This window comes from Amborella trichopoda, chromosome 3 (genome assembly GCF_054954075.1).
Source record: "Amborella trichopoda isolate Santa Cruz 75 chromosome 3, AtrichopodaSantaCruz75HAP2 v2.0, whole genome shotgun sequence".
Lineage (NCBI taxonomy): Eukaryota > Viridiplantae > Streptophyta > Magnoliopsida > Amborellales > Amborellaceae > Amborella > Amborella trichopoda.
The window spans coordinates 9,657,580-9,681,293 of NC_142338.1; the positions used below are offsets into that span (position 1 = coordinate 9,657,580).

General features: G+C 34.5%; 1 protein-coding gene across 1 annotated transcript; it reads left to right on the forward strand.

Moving 5' to 3' along the window:
* Positions 1–20,346: 20,346 nt before the first annotated feature.
* On the forward strand, positions 20,347–22,454 carry LOC148782728 (uncharacterized). The gene is made up of 2 exons (XM_088863276.1): positions 20,347–22,084; positions 22,177–22,454. Exons 1-2 carry the CDS (start codon positions 20,353–20,355, stop codon positions 22,359–22,361), a joined length of 1,917 nt encoding a protein of 638 aa, XP_088719402.1. The 5' UTR covers positions 20,347–20,352; the 3' UTR covers positions 22,362–22,454.
* The last annotated feature ends 1,260 nt before the right edge of the window (positions 22,455–23,714 follow it).

Consider the following 23,714-nt stretch of genomic DNA (forward strand, 5'->3'; position numbering starts at 1 on the left):
GAAAGGGAAATCCCAACCGAATTGAATCCCGAACTGCTGGTTCAACTGAAGCTAACAGGCAAGCCAACTAATATGGAGAGAGAGAGAGAGAGAGAGAGAGAGAGAGAGAGAGAGAGAGAGAGAGAGAGAGAGAGAGATTCTTCTGTCAATTTATGATCAACTGGTTTGGCAAGCATCATGGAGGTGACTCCAAGATTCAGGGGTGTGACTCCCATCCAAATGTTGCTAAAACTAAAACAGACACAAAACAAACAAAATAAATTTACTTATAATATCTATATACGTATTTATGTACATATGTATGTATATATATGTGTGTGTATGTACAACATCTTCATTGTTCAAACTGATGGCAATGCTGGTAGAGACTTCGCATGGGACTCCACGAGGATTGACCAGAGTACGTGAACGTCCTCATAGGGGCATGACTTCACATCTTCGTATAGAATGTATATCCCTCTCCCTGTGAAGCGATGCATATAAAAACTAAGACCATTTCTAGATTATACTAAGACAGTACTAATACTAATTTGAGTCATGAAAGAAGGAAATGAGGGAGGGTTTAAGAGAGAAATGACTGTGTGAGTGTGAGGGGAGGGGGGGGTTCGTGGTGCGGATGCTTTAACATAACATCCCGCCGCCCTCCAATCTCACTGTTGACATATAAAAAGAAAAACAGGAGAGAGAGACTTACTGTTCCTTGCTGGTGAGAAATGGAGGCGTTCCCAGAGCTTCCTCAATGGAGAGAGAAGAGATTGAAGCCACCCCATTTGGAGGGGTACGCGAGGTAAGTTGGAGGTCGCTCATACATTGGGGTTAAGACCGAGGAAATAGGGTGAGAGATAGTTGCTTAAACAAGGGTGAAGTTGAGGCCACTGTCCCTTCTCCTATTTTTCATTCCCTTGTATCCCAATCATACAATTAAACATATACTATCGGTGCTACGTCCCTTTCTACCTTTCTTATTTTTCTCTGTCTTCTAGAACAAGCTCTCTTTCCCCCTGCCGGCCCCAACCCCCCACACATCATAATGAAGTGGTCCTAAAAAACTAGGACCTAGGCCATGAAATGTGGCACTACGGCCGTGCCACGCTTGGGCCAAGGCTGGCTGAGTTTGGCCTTGCCCGGCCCTAATAGGGTTGGGGCTTGGCCTGGAACATGGCCTTATTGGCTTGGTCAGGGCTAGGGCCAGAGCCTCAAATTGGGGGTAGGGTCAAGGGTGGCCTGGCCTAAGCCATGGCCTTTTAGGCCCAGTCAGGGGCTAGGCCAGACTGGGCTTGAGCCTGAAATTGAGGGCTAGGGGCAGCGGCAGCCTGGCCTAAGCCCGTTCCATTGCCACCCACTCCACATGATCATAGGAAGTCTATGGTTCTGAGGTTCATCAACTTCCATGTGATCTTTTGACGGTGATAGATAGAAAGGGAGACCAACTGGAACCCACTTGGATGGTGGCTTCTCTCTCCATCACTCTCCGATTTACTCATTGCACGGTGATAACTTCTCGATCGCCTCAAATCTCTCTCTCTCGCCATATTCTATACGATATTTTCATATTCCTTAGGTTTTAAGTTGGATCTCCTACAAACTTCGGAGTGCATATATCCCTCTTTATTGGGTTTGTGCCAATGTTTTCATTCCGGTCCCCCTCTGAATCCCCATAAGTGGGGAGAAATTGATGGGTTCTTATTTTGGTACGATAGGTTGCTTATGCTTTCCCCATGGAAAAAGCTTCCACATTTTTCTTTGGAAATCATGGGTTGGCCCCCGATGCATCAAACATCATATTTTTAACACGGGATTTTATAAGGAAAAGCATACAACACGATCATTTATTTTTGGTACAAGGAGCTTACGATCACTATTGTATATCAGATTTCAAATCGGATTATTGTAAGATGATCATTAACTAAACTCAAATGGGGTTATTGTAAGATGATCATTAACTAGGCTCAAAGTTAAAAAAAAATCTCAAATTTTGTGACACATCCCAAACCATCAAATTGAACATCTAATGACTAGAAATAATTGTGACCTCTTTATAACAAAGGTAAATGATCTCATACTATACAATCCTATTTTATAAAATGGTGTCCCTCTACTAAAATGTAAAATAGATGGTGAAAAAAACATTTAATTTTTAATTGCATATTTTTTATTTTCCAATCTTTGGGATTAGCAATCCCTAGAATTTTTGGTCTAAAATCTATCTCTATGATAGATGGAATTTGGACGAGGGACTCAACAATAGATGAGTTAGCTGAGTTATCAAAAGGAGGTAATTTTTCTTCTTTTAGTGGATGAAAGCCCTTTCCGGAAAGAATTAGGAACAGAGTATATAATTCATCTAGGAATAGAATTAGAAAAGTAGCATAGGGCGCTCTTCCAACTTGGCTGTGGTTTGTATAACACTAGGGCCCTAACCAATCAAAGTAAGACACACCATCAAAAGCGCCGAAATATGTTGTTCATTATCAGAAATCTGTGTGATGGCCTGAAAAATTATTTTTATTTTTAATTATAAAACTTAAATATTAAAAAATAGCGTAGATCGGGTAGATCTATGAACACTTGATTGAGGGTTTTCTAGCATTGAAAAAACCTCTTGTAGTGAATTTTTGAGATGCTATTTAATTTAATTGTTTGGGGCTCACCCTTCTATAAAGTTTTTCCAACTTAAAAAGAGTAAACTCTAAAGCTATCAATCCATCATAACACAGTCCACCTACTCTTTAGCCATTAATTGTGGAACTCCAAAGCTACCAATAAATAAAAGGAGAAAGAGGGAATTTTTTTGATGGATGAGCGAAAGGGGATATTCAGTTCCTCTTTCTTCTGATAGGAGTGGAGTGTAATGCATGCTTTGCTGATGCAATGGATGGGTAAAACTCACATAGCAAGGTCGGTGTGCTGAGGGCTGTTCATGGGATCAAACTTTCTTTTCAAAGGCTTTGGAACATTGATACGAACACCTTTTACTCATTTTAAATCCACTTTTATTAGTGTTTGGTGTAGGAAAATGCATAATTATTTGAAGTGTTCCAATTGGTCTCCCATAAACTGCCAACTAACCAGGCATTTTAAAACTTTTAACACATGTTAAGTTCGTTTCGCTTCGGCTATTCAGCTCAATCAGGGGTGGACAATGGGCACGTTATAATAAATAAATAAATAATAGAAAAAATTATAAATAACCCTAAAAAACAGACTTCCTATGCAATTTACTCCCAACCAAACTTTTTTTTCTCACTTTTTATCCCAAGTTTAATTGTCCTAGAAAATACGTCTCACCCCAAGTCATAAAAAAGGTAAAATGAAGACCAAAATACTCTGAAAAACATGCGGGCTAGCACAAAATGAGGGCAGTCTGGCACTTTGCTTTTGGAAAGCATGCAATCCTGCACAAACTAGGGGCGGTCTGGCACTTTGAGCATGCAGTCCGGCACAAAATGGGGGCGGTTCAGTGCTTTGCTTCTGGAAAGCATATGGTTCAACACAAAATAGGGGCAGTTTGGCACTTTGGGCATGTGGTCCGGTATTGTGGGCATTTTCGTCAAAAAAATGACTTTTTTGACTTGGGGGTATTTGCTAGAAGAGTTCAATTTAGGGTAAAAAATGTTAAAAAAAACTTTGTTGGAGGTAGGTTGTCTAAAAAGTCTTATTTTAGGAGATTTTTTTTGTAATTTTCTCTAAATAATAATAAATAAGGACATTGCCCTTACAAATTTTCGGGAAATTAACTAAAAGAAAATTTCCCTACGCAAAGGCCTTCTAAGAAATTTCTTTTTTTCTTTTCTTGAAAGATAATCTCATGCAATTTCTTGAGGATTTCATAGTTCGGCCTAAGGTGGTTGATGTCATCATGTCTTCCTAGTCGAAGAAATGGATGAAAATAGGGTAATTCAAATATAATCTCATACTGAATTTGGATCTACTTAAACATTATTCAAGTAAAATGTTGATAGTGGAAAAAAAAAAGAAAAAAGAGATTCAGGTAGGACTTCTAGATATTTTTTTAGCAAGACTTCTAGTTTTGAAAGTCCTAAAACCCCTTTGCTCAACAAAAGAGAGAGCGAGTCAAGCTAAGTTGTGAATTTGACTCGAATATCAGAGGGGAAGGGCCTATCAACCGTCTTCATTAATTTCAAGCAGTATTTGAAAAATCAACAATCTGGATCAAAATCACCCAATCTGAATAAAAATTCGTTTTAGGAGATCCAGTTCCCGTAATGCATTGGGAACCAACAGTTTAGGCTGATCCATACCGATTCATTATCAATATTAATTTTAAGTACATAGTGAACTATTAGTGATAATCAATACATCCAAACAAGGCCCTCAATATATCATCATTTATTAAATCATCAATTTTACAAGGCCCTCAATATATCCTCATTTATTAAATCATCAATTTTTAGATGCATCATGGCTGCTTCATAGGGAAATGGAAGAATGATTTTGAAATACTTTTAGAAAAGGAAAATTAAAAATGAAAATAAAGCAATGGGAAGAAATACATGGGAGTGCAGGCCCTCGAGCATAGATGTGATTCATTGCTCCTATATCTACAAGTTTTGTTGAACCACAATTATCTTGAACTCCAAGAAAAGTGTTGCCTAAAGTGCGCTATTTGGATTATTTGGGGACTATTCTTATACTTGACTATGGCCTGGGTGCGGACTATGGTTTGGTGTGCATTGTGGTTCATTAGGCTAGTGTGGTACAAGGTTTAGGGACTCCGAAATAATTTTAACTTCGGTGGGGTGTCTACCTATGCTAGATTCATTCGAGAAATTACCGCCCACCATTTCCTTGGCATTTTGGCACACCACACACACTCGCTCTCACTCACACACACAGAGTTATTGCCCCTCTTCTCCACTATTGTCTCAACCAATAAGAGAGTTTTTAGACAATGGATTAGGCGTTCTTGGTGCATCCCACGGTTAGGAGCAAATGGCCATGATCCATATCTGGCAAAGGGGGTTACAAGGCCTGTTGAGGTAATCTTTGACGTACTGATCATTGGCTTCTTGTGGTTCCCAGAGTTTACTTGTTTATGTCTTTGTTTTCATGAGATTCCATGTATTCATGTACTTGTGGTTGAATTTATGTGATACAAGTGCTCATTGTGTATTGCTTATATAGTCTTGTCAATTGCAATCTCCATTCTATAAATGAATTGAAAGTTGGGTGGGGGATGCTAGTCCAAGTCCTTGGATGTGATGTCGTTGTAATTGAGTTTGTTTTATGGTCCATATTATGTATACAGTGATGAAATTGTAAGTAATTATTTTTATTTTTAATCAATTATATGTAATTGGTATGTGTAAGTAGTCTTTCTGGGGTGCTGTATTAATTTTTTTGTTAAATTCACTATCGAGAAGAGCCACCACTAAAGTCAACAATAATCTGGCATACTTTCGGTTTAGGCTCATTGAGTCCATGTTTTTGGACCTATTTTCTTTAGGGCACGTTCGGTTCGTGTGAAAATATATTTCTCGAAAAATATTTTTACTTGAAAAAATTCACTTATATGATTAGGTGTAGAAATATTTTCACACTAATTAGCTGCCAAATTGGTGGTGAAAAGATGTATTGGAACCCATTAGTGTGAAAATATTCTCTTATCTAACTACATGAGGGAATTCTTTCATGAGAAATATATTCACGCGAAACAAAAGGGAGATTTTTCATTAGTTTGTTCAAATATGTGTTCTAGTCTCAAAATTTCTTGGTAAAATGATCCAATCCCACCCCACTTACCCATAGGAATGAAAGGAATGGTTAAAGTTTAGGTAACGTATATGATATGACAATTTATTTTTGTTACAAGAATGACACAATTATCTTTAGGTATTGGACGTGAAATTGAATGGGTAAAGGTATGCCTTTGATTGGCTCAAAGTTTACAAAAACAATTTCTGAAATTTTTTGACACCACATACCATCAGATTTCTCATCCAATGGTTTTGTTTATGACCTATTTGTCCCACATATAAATGGACATGTAATATATGATCCCTAAGGTTTCTAATTTTATATGGAAGGGTTTAAATGCAACACAAATTATCATTCTACTAATAAGTGCTTTCAATTTAGCCATAAAGTACATTTCCTTTGGAGAGAGAAGATGCACTTTACTTTAATATTAGCCACTAATTACATTTCCTTTGGAGAGAAGAGACATGGTACTTATACCTTAATAAGATCTATGGTAAAACACCCATTGTCCCAGACAGGAAATGCAGGGCAAATTTGTGAACAAGTCAACCATCATAAAAATGTTGGCAAATGCGTGAGGAAGCCATCATCTTCTTACAGGCTCGCAGAAGCTTGGTCCCGGAGACACAGATGCAAAATTTGCATATGAAGAGAGATATATTTAAATAGAAAATTATCTAACACCACATGGAAGGGGATTAGCTCCTTCAAGATGCGTAGAGAGAGAGAGAAGTGAATATCTTAGGGCGCACTCGCCTTGGTGGTCGCAACCGCCTCGGTGATATTGAAATCCGCCTTGGTGGTCGCACTCACCTCGGTGATATTGAAATCAGGGAAAATAGGTAAATGAGGTGATACTTCCTCTGGTGAGGTAAAGCAACTCCACATGCAATGAATGGTGGATCCGCCTTTAGATAAACATTTCTCATAGCACATTCTCAGTGCCGGTCCTTCTAAAGCCTTTGCACCATAAGCAAGAACCACCACCAGCACCACCAACACCAGTGTGACCGATAGGATCTTTCTTGCCATCTTCTCCTCTCTCTAGTTGCAAAGTGGTGCAACTAGAGAGAGAAAACTCGGAATTTTATAGGCCGATTTTGGTTGGGATGTAGGAGCGGTCGGTTTTAAATTAAGGGAAAGACGGGCACAAAGGGTTTGATATGGTCAAAGGAGCAGTATTACTATTTCTATTCTAGACTAAAGAAGGAGCCATTCTCCCTTAAAACTCTCGAACAAATAATCAAACATTCTCCTAATATAGATTGTTGAGGAAAATTGGATAAGATGAAGGTCACGTATTTGGATTGGAAGAAAAAAACTAAAAACCGTTTAAAGTGAGAGGGCTTTTGACCATCCAAAATGGATGGCAAGAGTCATCCAGGAACAAGTGGAATGCCATTTTTAGTAAATGAAAGAAAATGTTTTGGTAGGAGGTAAATATGAAATTGTATATTATAAAAGGAGAGTTTGAGGTCAGCTCTTTAGCTTATAGCTATAGTAAACGTCCAATAGTCTAGATCAGTGTTTTAAAAAACGTCGAGTCGAACCGGACTCGCCCGGTTCGACTAGGAAATCGTAAAAGTAGATCGAATCGGCTGAAAAATCGGAAATCGTCCGGTTCTAGAGAGAACCGGACGATTATGTACAGTGACTCGCCGATTCACTGTACGGAATCGGCGAGTCGGAACAGTGAATCGGGGAGTCCGTACGGTTTTTTTTTTTTTTTTTGTTGTAATCCATGATAGATTTTTTTGTAATACTTGATCAATTTTTTTGTAATCCATGATCGAATTGTTTTTGTTTTTTTGTAATCCATGATCGAATTTTTTGTTTTTTTGTAACCCATGATAGAATTTTTTTTAATCCATGATCGAATTTTTTGTAATCCATGATCGAAATGTTTATTTTTTTTTCTTGTAATCCATGATAGAATTTTTTTTTTTTTTTTTTTTTTGTAACCCATGATAGAATTTTTTGTAATCATGATCGAATGTTTTGTAATACATGATCGAAATGTTTGTTTTTTTTTTGTAATCCATGATCGAAATGTTTGTTGTTTTTTTTGTAATCCATGATTGAATTTTTTGTTTTTTGCTTTTTTTGTAACCCATGATAGAGTTTTTTGTAATCCATGATCGAATTGTTTTTTTCTTTTTTTGTAATCCACGATTAAATTTTTTGTTTTTTTATGTTTGTTTTTTTTTGTAATCCATGATCGAATTTTATGTAATCCATGATCGAATTTTATGTAATCCATGATCGGATTTTTTGTAATCCATGATTGAATTTTTTGAAAATTTGTGATTTTTTTTTTTTAATCCATGATCGAATTTGTTTTTGTAATCCATGATAGAATTTTTTGAAAATTTGTGATTTTTTTTTTTAATCCATGATCGATTTTTTTGAAAATTTGTTTTTTTTTTTTTTAATCCATATTATTCAAAGGGAAAATGAGAGAGATGATGATTCTGAGGCCACCCTATCCCAGCCATATTATTCACATATCGAGTCCCAACAGCAACAGTGTAGGGAAGAGCACGACAATGCAGGTGAGCATAAAGGATGGACAATCTTCGGAGATTTTAGATTGGAAATACAACAAAACACTAACACTCAGGGATTTGGGAATAGTCAGACGTCTGCTAATATCGATGATTCGTTTTTAGATCGAATCAATTAATTGTTAAACGAATTCAATCAATGGCACCAGCGTGACCATGAAGAACAATAACGTCGTCTATCATTTTATTTTTAGATCATATGTTACTAATTTTATACTTTATTGTAGTCCATGTATGTTGATATACTTATTCCATGATAATTATAAGTTTATCCTTTTGTGTGATGTAAATTAAATGCTGAATGGCGGTTCATGCAGGGAAAGAACATATCAATATTCGCATATTCATTCAAAAACATGAAAATTCTTAATGGAGTACCTTCATTTCTTATTGAATTCCTAAAAAAAAATATTTATAATGAATTTTAATAATTTTTTCGGATTTTTTTGAAGCTTTATTCTGACCGATTCACCCGATTCGGAATCCGGATCGCCGATTCGCCGATCCTGATCGGTTTTTTGGAAGCCCGATCCGGGTCACCGATCCGTTTTTTAAACCATTGGTCTAGATTGAATTTGGGTCAATCCAAATGTATTTTGTATTTGAATTTTAATTTATTTTTTTTATAAATATATTGTACTTAAAATTTTGAACGTCTGCTCTTGAAAAATAGAAAAACCTAAAAACATATTTAAAAAATCATTTATAAAGCATATAAAGTAAGCAAAAAACCCCTGAAAGTTATAGGAGTATTTTGGTCAATTTATTTTTTACAAATAATTTGTATAATATTTTTATTAGATGTGCTTAGATGAGAAAAATAAACGTTCCAAATTTCAAGCGATTTGTATTTGTAGAACAAATATAAATTACAATTGTGATCATATGATCGGCTCATATTCGATTTGGGTCGTTGGGCTTATACTATTCTATCAGCTAGTGAGTTGGTATGACATTTTCTTTATTATAAAATTAAAAAATTTATACAATAAGACTATTTATATCTTATATAGGGAGGTCACAATCATAATTAATTGTTAGATTTGAAATCGGATGGTTGAAGATATGTTATTGTTTCAACACAAAGTCCTAAAATAAAAATTTTCAAATATCATGACACTTTCATCTATTGGATTTCACATCCAATGGCCAAAATAATTATGATCTCCTTATACAAAAAATAAATGGTCTCATAATATATAATTCCATAAAATTAATCACATTTCAAGGAAATCATAGTTGCCATAAATGTCAAATCCGAATTCTAGCAGCTTGACTTATATCACAAAGTTCGAAAATTTTCTTTTCGAATGTCTGACCTAGACATCTAACCTTTAAATCCTAACCCTTGCGGCAACCAACACAAGCCTAGCCCACACGCCTCAATCCCACACCAACCCTAAAAATGCTTTAAACCTTGAGTCTAGGATCACCATACCCAACTACGGTTGGCCTCACCACAAAGGCCTCTCTCTACGGCTTCAACAACTCAGAAATTGAGTTTCTCTGGACTACAACTTAGAAAGACCCAAGGAATGGTTCCCTCACACCAACAACTCTAACACACCACTAACTCCTGTTGTTGGGCTTGTGGACCCGGCTTCGCTTACAAGTAGGCCTACATCTCTTATTTTACTTTTTTTTTTTTCTTTATATTTTATTTAGTTATTTTGTTGCTCTCTATTTCAAAATTATTTACCAAAGCTTCCCCTTTTTTCCTTAAGTTTTTCTAAGTTTTCTTCATCTATTTTCGGTTTTGGCCATTTTTGACTGGCGCTAGAGTGGACCACAAAAAAAGAGGCTGTTTTGGTTAATTTTTGGGGATCCATAATTTGACGGAACCCAATAATCTAACCTACGGTCGATGGATATATACAGGAAATTAGGTATATCTACTCTCTAATGTTGCGTATGTGTTCTTCTGTCTCTGTTTATCTATGTATGTGTGTATCTTGTTCTCTCTCTTTGAGCTAACCTCATTTCGTATTTACATGTGTGTCTTGACTCTTGAGCATTGTTACAAAATGAACGTGATGAGAAAGTGGAGTAAAGTCGTGAAAAACATGGTTAATTATGCGGAAATTACAGCTTTACTTCAAGGTTTAAAACTTTTCTTGACCAGGGGTTTGGGTTTTTTTTACATAGTGGAAGATGATTTTATGAATGTGATTAAGTGGTGTAATAAGGAATAACGAATTATTTGGGAACTGAGATCGGCTTGGAGTGAGATTCTTGATTTGTCGGCCCATTTGGTCATTTCGTTCTCCCATATGTCTATAAGGAGGCTAATGCTTTGGTAGATTCTCTAGAAAAACGGGGAGTAGAATTACTTCTCTTTTAGTTTCACGTGATGCAAGTTTATTGTAATTTTCTTTCCTTTCCTTCATTAATAACGATGATAACATTTATCAAAAAAAAAAAAGAGATGGAAAATGGTGTCCAAGAGTGTGTGATAAGCTACACATCGGAATTAGAAAGGGATGTATCAATATTCTATAGAAAACATTTATATAAAGTGTCAATCTTATATTGTACGAGTAAGGTCTACCTAAAAATCCCATTAGAGAAAGTTGCTCTTATGGTGAAAAACCCTCAAATTGATCTTTTCAACCTCAAGATTCATAAAAATGAAAAAAAAGGGATTTCTAATCCTAAAAATAGTTTTTTTGACACATTATATGGATCATCCATTTTCAGTAATTTTTAGTGCTTATAGATTATTTACCCAAAAAATAAAAGGTGTTTATAGATCCGCTTGATTGTCATCATTTCTGGAACTTTAAATTTCATAATTGGGGGCACCAATAGATCTTCATATTATCGCAAGGCTCTGCGGCACCGAAAATACATTTTAGGCATAGATTTGAGGTACACACCTTACTTCAATAGTATAAGGTTGACACCAATTTCAATAGTATAAGCTTTAATGGTACAAATATAATATTGTTCAAATACTTCTCCAAATCTTTAAGGACCTGTTTGACAATTGGGAGCTGGAAATCTTTGTGAGCTGGAAGTTATGGACTTCTGAAAGTTGGAACTTCTGATACCTTGATTTTTTAAATACTGTGTTCGGAAGCTTGCTATTCTATCAAGTCTCAAACCAATATTCGATTGAACCTAGAATTCTATAAGCTTGTAGAAATGGAAATTAAACAGTTTTAGTTGTTTTTCTTTGATGACAAGGTGATGCATATTAAATGAATGAGACTTTTAAATCGTATCTCTCCATGATAGGTCTAACAAATCGGATGTTCAAGATCACAAAAAAATAATACTGCGGTGATAGTCACCACAAAATCGACCGTTGAGAGTGTATCTGACTGTTTCAATTTTATTTTTTCAATATATTGGATTGAGCTAAAGTTTATTTTGAGCATCCGTACATCTCGTCCTTATGCTCCAGTTAAAATATTAGAAACATTTTAAAAATAAAAAAAAATACCTTGTAAACTTTAAGAGGTATTTTGGTTATTTCATTAAATTGTTTTTTATAGATGCTTTTGAATGACGCACACTCATACTTCAACTTTCATCTCAGCCTGATATTGAAAAAAGTGAAAATGGATAAAGATAATGCCACCATTTTTTCAAGGGAAAAGTTTATATGGAGCCAAGGCTCTAAACAATCAAATTGAAGCCCACCACAAAAAATTCACTAGAAGAGGTTGTTTTGATGCCCAAATATCTTTAAATTGATCATTTCAACATCAAGATAAATGGACATAAGAAAAAAATGGATTTCAAGTATTGAAAATAGTATATTTTGTGACGCATTTTTTGACACATTTTTCAAGATTTTCAAGTTTTCATAGATCGTAGACTATTTTTGAACCTTCAAACTTTATAAATAAAGACGAAAATATATTTTAAGGCTATTAGAAAGATTTTTACTATTGAAACCATATTTCTCGATACTATTTGATTGTAGGCATTGATTTGATTGTTTATGTTTAGAGCCTAGGCTCTATACAAACCGCACCCTTTTTTAAATGACCAATAGTTAAAATTGTAGTTTACTTAAAATATTATCAAATATCTTCTTGATTAGACAACGGTGTACAAGTTTAACTGTTTCAATGTTTTGATACCGATGTTAATGAACAAAAATTTGGGGTATTTATACTTCTAATCCTCATGTATCTATAATAAAAAAATAAAAACAAATAAAATAAAACGGCCACAAATACCCATCTTGTTGGGTATTTTATAAATGCACATCAATGAGGCAAACAAAATTTCAAAACTTCATGTCAATCTGGTTTCTAACAAAATAAAAATTTAAATAAGCCCTACAAATGAGAAAATGACACTTTATTCTAATAAAGGGAAATCACCATCTCCAAATTTGCCTCTTTCATGGGGCTGGGAGCCACCGTTTCCCATTTTCACGTATCGGGAAGTCATAGGCCCCTCATGTACTGTAGCACTCTTGTGTTGGCTTTTTTTGGCAGATTAGTGAGCAATACAAGCCCCTATCCGTTTTTAGAAATAATTAGAGGTTTTCGAATGAGTCAGTGGGAATGGAAACCTAGAGCGGTAGCTGAAGCTCAAGTGGTGTCATAGTTAGCAAGTTGGGAACTTTCAATAAATCGATTTAGCTTAAAATCGGGAATAAATCATTTTATTTTAAAAAGTTGGATGAAAAATTCGGTTATAAAATACAAATCAGCAAAAGTACTTCATGTAAAGGTATCGCCAATATATCGGACTAGGCTCTAAAAATCAGAGTAAAAAAATCGAATAAATTAAAAATGTTAGAAATTTTGAAATTCGGAAAATAAAAATTGTAATACAATTTATGCCATCTTTCTTCACAATACTCCCAAAATGAATCTTTCGACCAAACAAAGGTATCTTCTTTCTTGTATTTTAATAAAATAAAAAATATAGAATATATAAGTCTACACATATTAGGGGTTCATGCTCTTTATAAAAAATAAAATAATAAGTTCATGGTAAATACACCATATGAATTTTTTTATTAAATGCTTTAACAAACATCACACCTACTTAGTACATACCAAAAAAATACATATAAATTTTACATTAAATACTTTAAAAAATATCATACCTACTTAATACATAGCAAAAAATACACCATATATTTTTTCACATTAAAATCAAATAGATCTATAATAGAAATCTTGAAAGTAGATGATGTAGATAATATGTTGTAAAATGCATTATTTCTGGGACTTAAAATCTTTTTATTTATCATAGTCATATATATCGATGTCGAGATGATCGATCAAAGGGTTTTTCAGCATTAAAACTACCTTTCCGATGATTTTTGAGGTGCATCCATAGCTCTACAATATAAGGTTGCATCCTTACAAAAACTTTTTCCAAAATGTAAACACAAAAGGGAAGGCAAAGTGCAAATCGAGAAGAGAACACAAGGTAGAGGTCGTAGGTCTACAATATAAGGTGGCATCCTTACAAAAACTTTTTCCAAAATGTAAACATAAAAGGGTAGGCAAAGCGTAAATCGAGAGAACAAAAGTAGAACAGCGAACTCATTTACCCTGTTTTTCGAATGTTTTTCAAAGAAGGTAAACAATATATGGTTGCATATCTCTTTCTCTATCTCCCCTGTTTTTCAAATAAGGTAAACCCTAAATCGAATGACGAACTCTACGAAGTGGAAGACGAAACCCAGAAGGTAAACCCTAAATCGAAAGGGCAAATGAAACGTTTCAGCAGCTAAATCGAAAGGGCAAATGAAGCATTTAGTCTGATAAGGTATTTGTAAGACAAATGATTTTCTTTACTCATTATTTTCTTTGCAAAATCATACTGAACACTGAATTTTCTTGATGCACACAATATTTTCTTGCTGCACACAATTTTTGTAGGGCATTGAAATCATGCTGCACACAGTATTTTTTTTGCAAAATAACCACTGAAATATGCATCATGTTGAAGTTAAAAAGAAAAAAATATATATCGTACATTTCATTTTCGGATTTTTTTTTATGCAAATAATTTGTTCTTTTAGAAATTAGATAGATTTGGAAAATAGTTGTTTTTCTTTCTAAAAAATGGCAAGTAAAAAAAAAAAAAAAAACCCCGTTTTTTTATCCCGTTTTTTGAGTTCCTCATAAAAAAAGCGTTTTTAACTATATTATGAAGAAACCGCGTTTTTTTTTTGCGAACTTTAAAAAAAGGCGGGGTTTAAAACGTTTTTTAAATAATCTCTGATTTTTTGAAAAATTGGGCGATTAATCGCCGAATTGCTAACTATGAGTGGTGCTACCACGACCTCAACCCCATTCCCGAGCACTCTTGTGTTGTGTTACCAACTCCCGAGCACTCTTGTGTTGTGTTACCAACGCAAAAATATATAAGCAAAGTTTAGTCACTTGGAATCGTAACTTTAATACTCAATTTTTTTGAAATATGAATGAAGGCATTCCTAGTTTTTCATTTCTTAGGATGATACATCATCCTGGTATGTGTTTCCTGGTATATGGTTTGTATAAGGTTGCAACCTTAAACAATCCAATTAAGGTGCCCTTCCAAATTTTGTCTACCATGTAACTTTGGTGTAAAATTTTTTTAGGATTATCTAAAAATTGATTTTTACATCTAATTATAAAATTTTAAACTAAAAAAATAGCTAAAATCAAGTAGATCTATAAATATACGAAAATCTTGAAAATAGACGGTCTAGATAATGTGTTGCAAGATGCACTATTTTTTAGAGTTAAATTTGTTTTTTTTGTTTTGTTTTCATAATCATGCATCTCGATGTCGAGATGATCAATTAGAGGGTTTTTCAATATTAAAACAATCTTTTCCGATAGATTTTTGAAGTGCATCTTTAATTCTTCATTTTAATAGGCGACTCTTCTTCTGGGTCTTATCTTGTGGCGTGAGAAGAGATTGGGGAATGCGTTCATAGTTGAAAGGACTTCGGCTAATGTTATTAATGGGTGTAATAATTTTGCCAGTCTCCCTTGGTGTCTTCGATCTATGTGGCTACAAATTAAAGAGATTTCGCTAGAACGTATTGTTAGTATCAGGAATCGGTGGTTCCCCAATCCAGATCCGCTAGAGAACCTACCAGAACTGCTTTCACTTTATATTTTTTATATTTTTATTTTTTAAAATTTTGTTGACTGGTTTGGTAAACTGGATCATTAATTCGAATATTTCTCTGCTGACCCGGACCAAAATTTTTGTTACACCGTCCAGTTCACTGATCCATTTTTCAAAACCTTGATTTACAGTCTGCTAAGTTCCATGCCCTTTCGTGGTTTACCGCCACTCACCTCTAACCCTTTTTCTCTTCTCCAATACCTGACAAAAGAACCAGAGCTTTCATTCTCACAAATGTGATCGACAGAGCAAATAAAGACTACCTAACTAAGTAAATGACGAATACCCAATTCTCTCTCTCTTATCGGCAACATCTCTCAACAATCACCTGAAACCAGCGTTTTAAAAAACGCCTAGTCGAACCGGACTCGCCCGGTTCAACTCGGAAAAACGTGAAAAGGGACCGGATCGTCCAAAAAATCAAAAATCGTCCGGTTCTAGAGAGAACCGGACGATTCTGTACAGTGAATCGCCGATTCACTGTACGGAATCGGCGAGTCCAAACAGTGAATCGGCGATTCCGTACGGAATTTTTTTTTTTTAATTTATTTATTTATTTTTTTTATTTTTTTATTTTTGTAATCCATGATAGATTTTTTTGTAATACTTGATCGATTTTTTTGTAATCCATGACCGAATTGTTTTTGTTTTTTTGTAATCCATGATCGAATTTTTTGGTTTTTTGTAACCCATAATAGAATTTTTTGTAATCCATGATCGATTTTTTTGTTTTTTTTTTTTTTTTTGTAACCCATGATAGAATTTTTTGTAATCCATGATCGAATGTTTTGTAATACATGATCGAAATGTTTGTTTTTTTCTTGTAATCCATGATCGAAATGTTTGTTTTTTTTTTTGTAATCCATGTTTGAATTTTTTGTTTTTTGCTTTTTTTGTAACCCATGATAGAGTTTTTTGTAATTCATGATTGAATTTTTTGTAATCCATGATCGAACTATTTTTTTCTTTTTTTGTAATCCACGATTGAATTTTTTGTTTTTTTTGTTTGTTTTTTTTTGTAATCCATGATCGAATTTTATGTAATCCATGATCGAATTTTATGTAATCCATGATTGAATTTTTGAAAATTTGTGATTTTTTTTGTTTAATCCATGATCGAATTTTTTTTTGTAATCCATGATAGAATTTTTTGAAAATTTGTGATTTTTTTTTTAATCCATGATCGATTTTTTTGAAAATTTGTTTTTTTTTTTTTTAAATCCATATTATTCAAAGAGAAAACGAGAGAGATGATGATTCTGAGGCCACCCTATCCTAGCCATATTATTCACATATCGAGTCCCAACAGCAAAAGTGTAGGGATGAGTACGAAATACTGTAAATTAAATGCTGAATGGCGGTTCATGCAGGGAAAGAACATATTAATATTCGTATATTCATTCAAAAACATGAAAATTCTTAATGGAGTACCCTCATTTTTTATTGAATTCCTAAAAACAATATTTATAATGAATTTTAATAATTTTTTCGAATTTTTTTTAAGCTTTATTATGACCGATTCACCCGATTCTCAATCCGAATCGTCGATTAGTCAATCCGGATCGATTTTTTGGAAGCCCGATCCGGATCACCGATCCGTTTTTTAAACCATTGCCTGAAACACAAAGAAGTCTGTTTCTCTATTACCTATCTCTCAGTGCAATCGCCTGGATTTTAAAGCATGATTCTCACGCCAGAGAGTATTACGAAAAGAACTCACCTGCTTGTCGGTCTTCTTTATTGAAAACCAATGACGAGTGGGAAAATTGCAGTGCTTGATAAGAATCTAAACTTCTCTTACAATAATGACCAACATCAATGGTGGGCTGCTTTTTGCTTCATTAAATCTTGCTGCTTTTTGCATAATTAAATTTTGAGCAACCTGAGTTTTATCTCTTCAAATGCCTTGTAGCATCAGGGCAAGAACATGTTATCCAAATTCACTCATTTTAGCTGGATGATGATACTGGAAGCCGCAATATAGAGAGAGAAAATCGCCTTTGAATAGGGTATAGGAGCTCTCTACAAAGTGTGGATGATTAGGAAAGTTCAAGCTAATGGGCTCAATAATGGAGATATTGGTTTTAGAAAGGGGGTTGAATGATGGAGAAGATGAAGCATTCAGCGTGGTTTTGGGTGGTTCTTCAATGGTTGGGGGAATGTTTTCGAATGGGCGGATTTTTGATCCGGCGCTGATTTGGACGTGAAATTGATTGGGATCAAATTGGATTTAAAATGATATGGGTCCCTACCCAGTTTTCCGACCACCATATTTTTTTTTATGTTTTTTTTTAAGTTTATTTAATATTTTTTGAAGTATTTTTAAATCTCCATTTTAAAAACCTCTATTTTAATTTTTATTTTATTTTGTTTAATTTTTTCTTTTTTTGGACCACTGAAATTGATGATTCAAAAACAATTCAGATCACCGATCCAAACTAGGATTGGGCCTGGACAGTCTGCCCCAGCGTTCCATTTTTAAACATTGAGGTATTACTTAGGACCAGCGTTTTAAAAATCGCCGAGTCAAACCGGACTCGCCCGGTTCGATTCGGAATTCACGAAAATGGACCTGATCGGTTTAAAAATCGAGAATCGTCCGGTTCTAGAGAGAACCGGACGATTCCGCACAGTGACTCGCCTATTCACTGTGCGGAATCGGCGAGTCCGTGAAGAACACGGGTTGCACAGTGTTCTTCACGGGATTCTTTCAAATTTGTCATTTTTTGATCATTTTTTTTGTTTTTTTTGGCATGTGATCTGATTTGCAGGCTGTAAACAGCTTTATTCAGCTTTTTCAATGATTAAATGGTGGAAAAATTGGTTGTTTTTGGATCACGAAAAAATCGGGGTTTAGGGTTTCCGCCTTTTCTGAAATTTCATGCCAAATAGGGCATGAATCTTTCAAAATTTGTAGGCATTTTGATATTAAAGCTGTGAATCAAAACCTTTTGTTACTAATTTGTGATAATCGTTGAGAAAAACAGAGTTTTTTGGAGATTGAAGGATTCGGTTCACAAAAACAGGTAAGAACTTTGGGTTTTTTTTTTTTTCCGCCATTTGATTTATTTCACGGCATATTTTGAACAAAATGAGTTCAATAATTAGGGTTTTTAATCTTTATTGTGTCTAGTATGATTTAAAATTTTCAATTTTACGTAATCTGGTCAATTACAGCAAGAAATTTGATATGAACAGTGAGATGTCTGCGGAACCAAATTCTGCTTTTTTTTTTTTTTTTTTTTTCCGCCTTTTAATCTTGTTTTCATGATATATTAGAAATAATGTGTTAAAAATTTAGGTTTTTGATTCCTTATATTGTTGTTTATCAGAAAATATACTCAATTGGATGTAATTTATTCACTTAGAGGTGAATTTTTGAGTTAAAATCGCTTATGTAAAACGACTCTGTGAAGAATATTTTTTTTTATTTTTATTTTTATTTTTTTTTGTAGCCCATGATAGAATTTTTTGTAATCCATGATCGAATTTTTTGTAATCCATGATCGAAATGTTTGTTTTTTTTTCTTGTAATCCATGATCGAATTTCATTTTTTATTTTTTATTTTTGTAACCCATGATAGAATTTTTTGTAATCCATGATCGAATGTTTTGTAATCCATGATCGAAATGTTTGTTTTTTTTTGTAATCCATGATCGAATTTTTTGTTTTTTGTTTTTTATGTAACCCATGATAGAGTTTTTTGTAATCTATGATTGAATTTTTTGTTATCCATGATGTAAATGTTTTTTTCTTTTTTTGTAATCCACGATCGAAATTTTTGCTTTTTTTTTTTTTGTAATCCATGATTGAATTTTATGTAATCCATGATCGAATTTTTTGTAATCCATGATAGAATTTTCTGTAATCCATGATCGACTTTTTTGTAATCCATGATCGAAATGTTTGTTTTTTTTACTTGTAATCCATGATCGAATTTTTTGTTTTTTTTTTTTTTTGTAACCCATGATTGAATTTTTTGTAATCCATGATCGAATTTTATGTAATCCATGATCGAATTTTATGTAATCCATGATCGAATTTTTTGTAATCCATGATCGAATTTTTTGTAATCCATGATTGAATTTTTTGTAATCCATGATCGAATTTTTTGTAATCCATGATCGAATTTTTTGTAATCCATGATCGATTTTTTGGAAAATTTATGATTTTTTTTTTTTAATCAATGATCGAACTTTTTGAAAATTTGTTAATTTTTTTTTTTAATCCATGATCGAATTTTTTGAAAATTTGCTGTACTTTTTTTTTTTATTTCTTTTTATCCATGATCGAATTTTTTGAAAAATGATGATTTTTCGAAAAGATGTGAAAATCGTGATAAAGTTTTGATTATCATGATGTATTAAACATTTAAACCCAATTTTTAATTTTTATTATTTGAGTTTGCTGTAATTTTTTTTTTTTTTTTTCCATGATCGAATTTTTTGAAAAATGATGATTTTCCGAAAAGATGTGAAAATCGTGACAAGGTTTTAATTATCATGAGGTATTAAACCATATTTTAAATTTTTATTGTTAAAGTTTTTGTTGAAAAAATTGTATGTTGATGGATTATTTATGCAAAAAAATGCATGTTATTATATTTTCAATACAAAACTGTATTTTTTTTATCTGTTGTTCATGGATTTTTTAGTTGGAATGACTGATGTTAGCCGGCTCTTTGAAGAATTGTTTTTATTATTAATTTTTTAATGCAAAAAATGTATGTTCTTGATAATTGAGTTGTAGCCATATTTGGAGCTTGCATTTTGTATTATTCTAAATGTTTGTAATTGATATGTACGAAAATATTATTGTCAAAAAACGTATTTTGCAATAACAAATAACAACGAATTTGACTACATGAACTACTGCAACATATTATCACTACATATGGTGATTATTTTTCTTTTTGAACTGTCAGGTTAATTTAAACTTTTTACATCTTAAAACAGTTGAATCATGTCAAGATCTACAGAAGACCCTGCATGGCAACATGGGGTCAGACTTGATCCCAACAAGAAATACAAAATTATTTGTAATTACTGTCAAAGAGTGATAAGTAGTGGAGTACATAGGTTCAAGCAACACTTGGCAGGGGTTAAGGGAGAAGTTTCTGCATACACTAGTGTCCCTAGTAATGTAAAAAAACAGATGGTGGCAATTCTTAATGCTAGCAAAGGTAAAAAAATTGCCAAACATAAGATGAATGAGGAGATAGCTAGTTTATATACACCATCAAGCAGGAATGATACAGAAGAGCAATATAATTATGACCTAGAAGAGCAATATAATAATGAGCTGGACATGGCCACAAGATTGAGTTTACATGAACAATATCAGAGGGAATGTGGGTTTAGAATGCCGGGTGGGTCTAGCTCAGACATGCATGGTGGGCCTAGCTCCGATATGCATGGTGGGCCTAGTTCAAATATGTATGGCGGGTCCAGCTCGAGCATGTATGGCAGGCCCAGCTCAAATATGTATGGAGGGGTTGGTGGCAATATGTATCAAAGAGAATCAGTTGTTGAAGAAATTGTTTCTAAGTTACCTAGGAGTGCCAGTATTGCAGGTCATGGTCGTAAAGACCCATTTCTCTCAAAGCCTAAGTCACAACAGATGACCCTAAAAGACATGGTTAAAGGTACAAGAAACATGTTAGGGAGATATGTTGGTAAATGGTTCTACGATAAAGGGATTCCCTTTGATGCAGCCAATAGCCCATATTTTCCACCTATGGTTAGTGCAATCCAGAGAGCCGGGCCTGGGGTAAAACCCCCGACGGCATATGAGCTCAGTGGGCCAATATTAGATGAAGAGATAGATGAAGTTAAAAAGTGGATTGAAGAATATAAACAGAGTTGGCTAAGGACAGGAATTACTCTCATGAGTGATGGTTGGTTGAATAAAGTTAGCAAAAAGGAGTTTTTAAACTTCTTGGCCTATTCTCCAAAAGGTACAGCTTTTTTGTCTAGCAAAGACGTATCAGGGACGAAGAAGGATGCAAACTTCTACGTACGACTATATGATCAGATAGTGGAGGAGGTGGGAGATAAGCATGTAGTCCAGTTTATTACGGACAATGCACGTGCATGTGTTTCTGCGGGCAGCAAGTTGATGGATAAGAGGAAGCATCTAGTATGGACCCCGTGTGCTGCACACAGCATCGATCTTATGTTAGAGGAAATCGGTGAGATCAAAATTGTGAAGGAGACTCTTGATGAAGCAAGGTTGGTGTCGAGATTTATATACAACCACTCTAAAATATTATTTATGTTTAGAGAACACTCTAAGAAAAAAGAGATAATCAGGCCTGTCATAATCCGCTTTGCGACCGATTACTTAGCTGTGGACTCCATTCGACAATCTGAAGGTGCATTAAAGAGATTGTTTACTTGTGAAGAGTGGTTAAATGACCGCCTCTCGAAGTCCAGTACCGGTATAAAAGTGGATAACATAATCTCAAATAGGCTGTTCTGGTCTCGATGTTCCAGTATTGTAGAGGCCACTGCCCCTTTGGTCACGGTGTTAAGAATGACAGATGCTGATAAGAAAGCTACCATGGGTATCCTTTATGAAGGTATTGAGAGGGCGAAATCAGCTATTGGGGAGAAGTGTAATTTTGCTAGCAAAGTGATCGAGATTATAGAAAAGAGGTGGAACACCAAATTCGGACGTCCAATTCATTATGCTGGTAAATATATATTTATATCATTACAATGTTTCAGTTTAAATCATTTTTTTATGAAATTGTAAATGACATTTTTCTACCTATATATTTTTTAGGTTACTACTTCAACCCAAAATTTTTCTATTTAACACCTGAACAACTCCACAAGATTATGGAAGGGGTCAGATACATTATTGCAAGGTTGGAGAGAAGCCATCGAAACCAAGTAGCAGCAATACAAGAGGTATTATTTAATGTTTGGGTAAAAACTTCATTGAGTTGTTATATTTGTGAGGAATAATGCACTAAAACGTAATATATTTGTTTTAGCTTGCTATGTATAGGGATGCTATAGGATCCTTCGGAACTAGACTTGCCAGAAATTCTCGAACTATGATGGATCCAGGTTATCCCCTCGCTAATATTTTGTTTATTCATATATTTAATCTTATGAATTGTTCTTGCCCTTACAATGCTTTTTACATTTTAATCCAGCTGAATGGTGGGAGATATATGGTACTGATGCACCTCACCTAAAGAGGATAGCAATCAAGGTGCTCTCCCAAACATGTTCTGCTACTGGCTGTGAGCGCAACTGGAGTACGCTCCAATGGTTGCACACTACTAGGAGGAATCGACTCGCTTCTGAGAAGCTTCATAAACTAGTCTACGTTCATTATAATTTAAACCTCAGAGAGCGACAAATAAGAAGGAAGCTTGAAGACAATGGGCCGATAGACTTAGACACAATATTTGTCACAGATATAGCAGACCGATGGGTAGTAGAAGAGGAGGAGCCAGTGTTGCACAAGAGAGCGTTCCTTGAGGCTATCGGTGATGAAGATATTGAAGAAAGTGATGAGCGGCATGAAAGAGGAAACAGCCAGCCAATGTATCCACAATATGTCGGTGATATTGCACCTAATGAGGGAGAGTGGGAAGGGGGTCTAAGAGAAAATGAGAGAGATGATGATTCCGAGGCCACCCTATCCCAGCCATATTATTCACATATCGAGTCCCAACAGCAACAGTGTAGGGATGAGCACGACAGTGTAGGTGAGCATGAAGGATGGACAAGCTTCGGGGATTTTGGATTGGGAACACAACAAAACACTAACACTCAGGGATTTGGGAATAGTCAGACGCCCGCTAATATCGATGATTCGTTTTTAGATCGAATCAATGAATTGTCAAACGAATTCAATCAATGGCACCAGCGTGACCAAGAAGAACAACAACGTCGTCTATCATTTTATTTTTAGATCGTATGTTACTAATTTTATGCTTTATTGTAGTCCATGTATGTTGATATACTTATTCCATGATAATTCTATGTTTATCCTTTTGTGTGATGTAAATTAAATGTTGAATGGCGGTTCATGCAGGGGAAGAACATATCAATATTCGCATATTCATTCAAAAACATGAAAATTCTTAATGGAGTACCCTCATTTTTTATTGAATTCCTAAAAAACAATATTTATAATGAATTTTAATAATTTTTTCGGATTTTTTTGAAGCTTTATTCTGACCGATTCACCCTATTCCGATCCGGATCGCCAATTCGCCGATTCGGATCGCCGATTCGCGGATCCGAATCGGTTTTTGGAAAGCCCGATCCGAGTCACCGATCCGGTTTTTAAACCATTGCTTA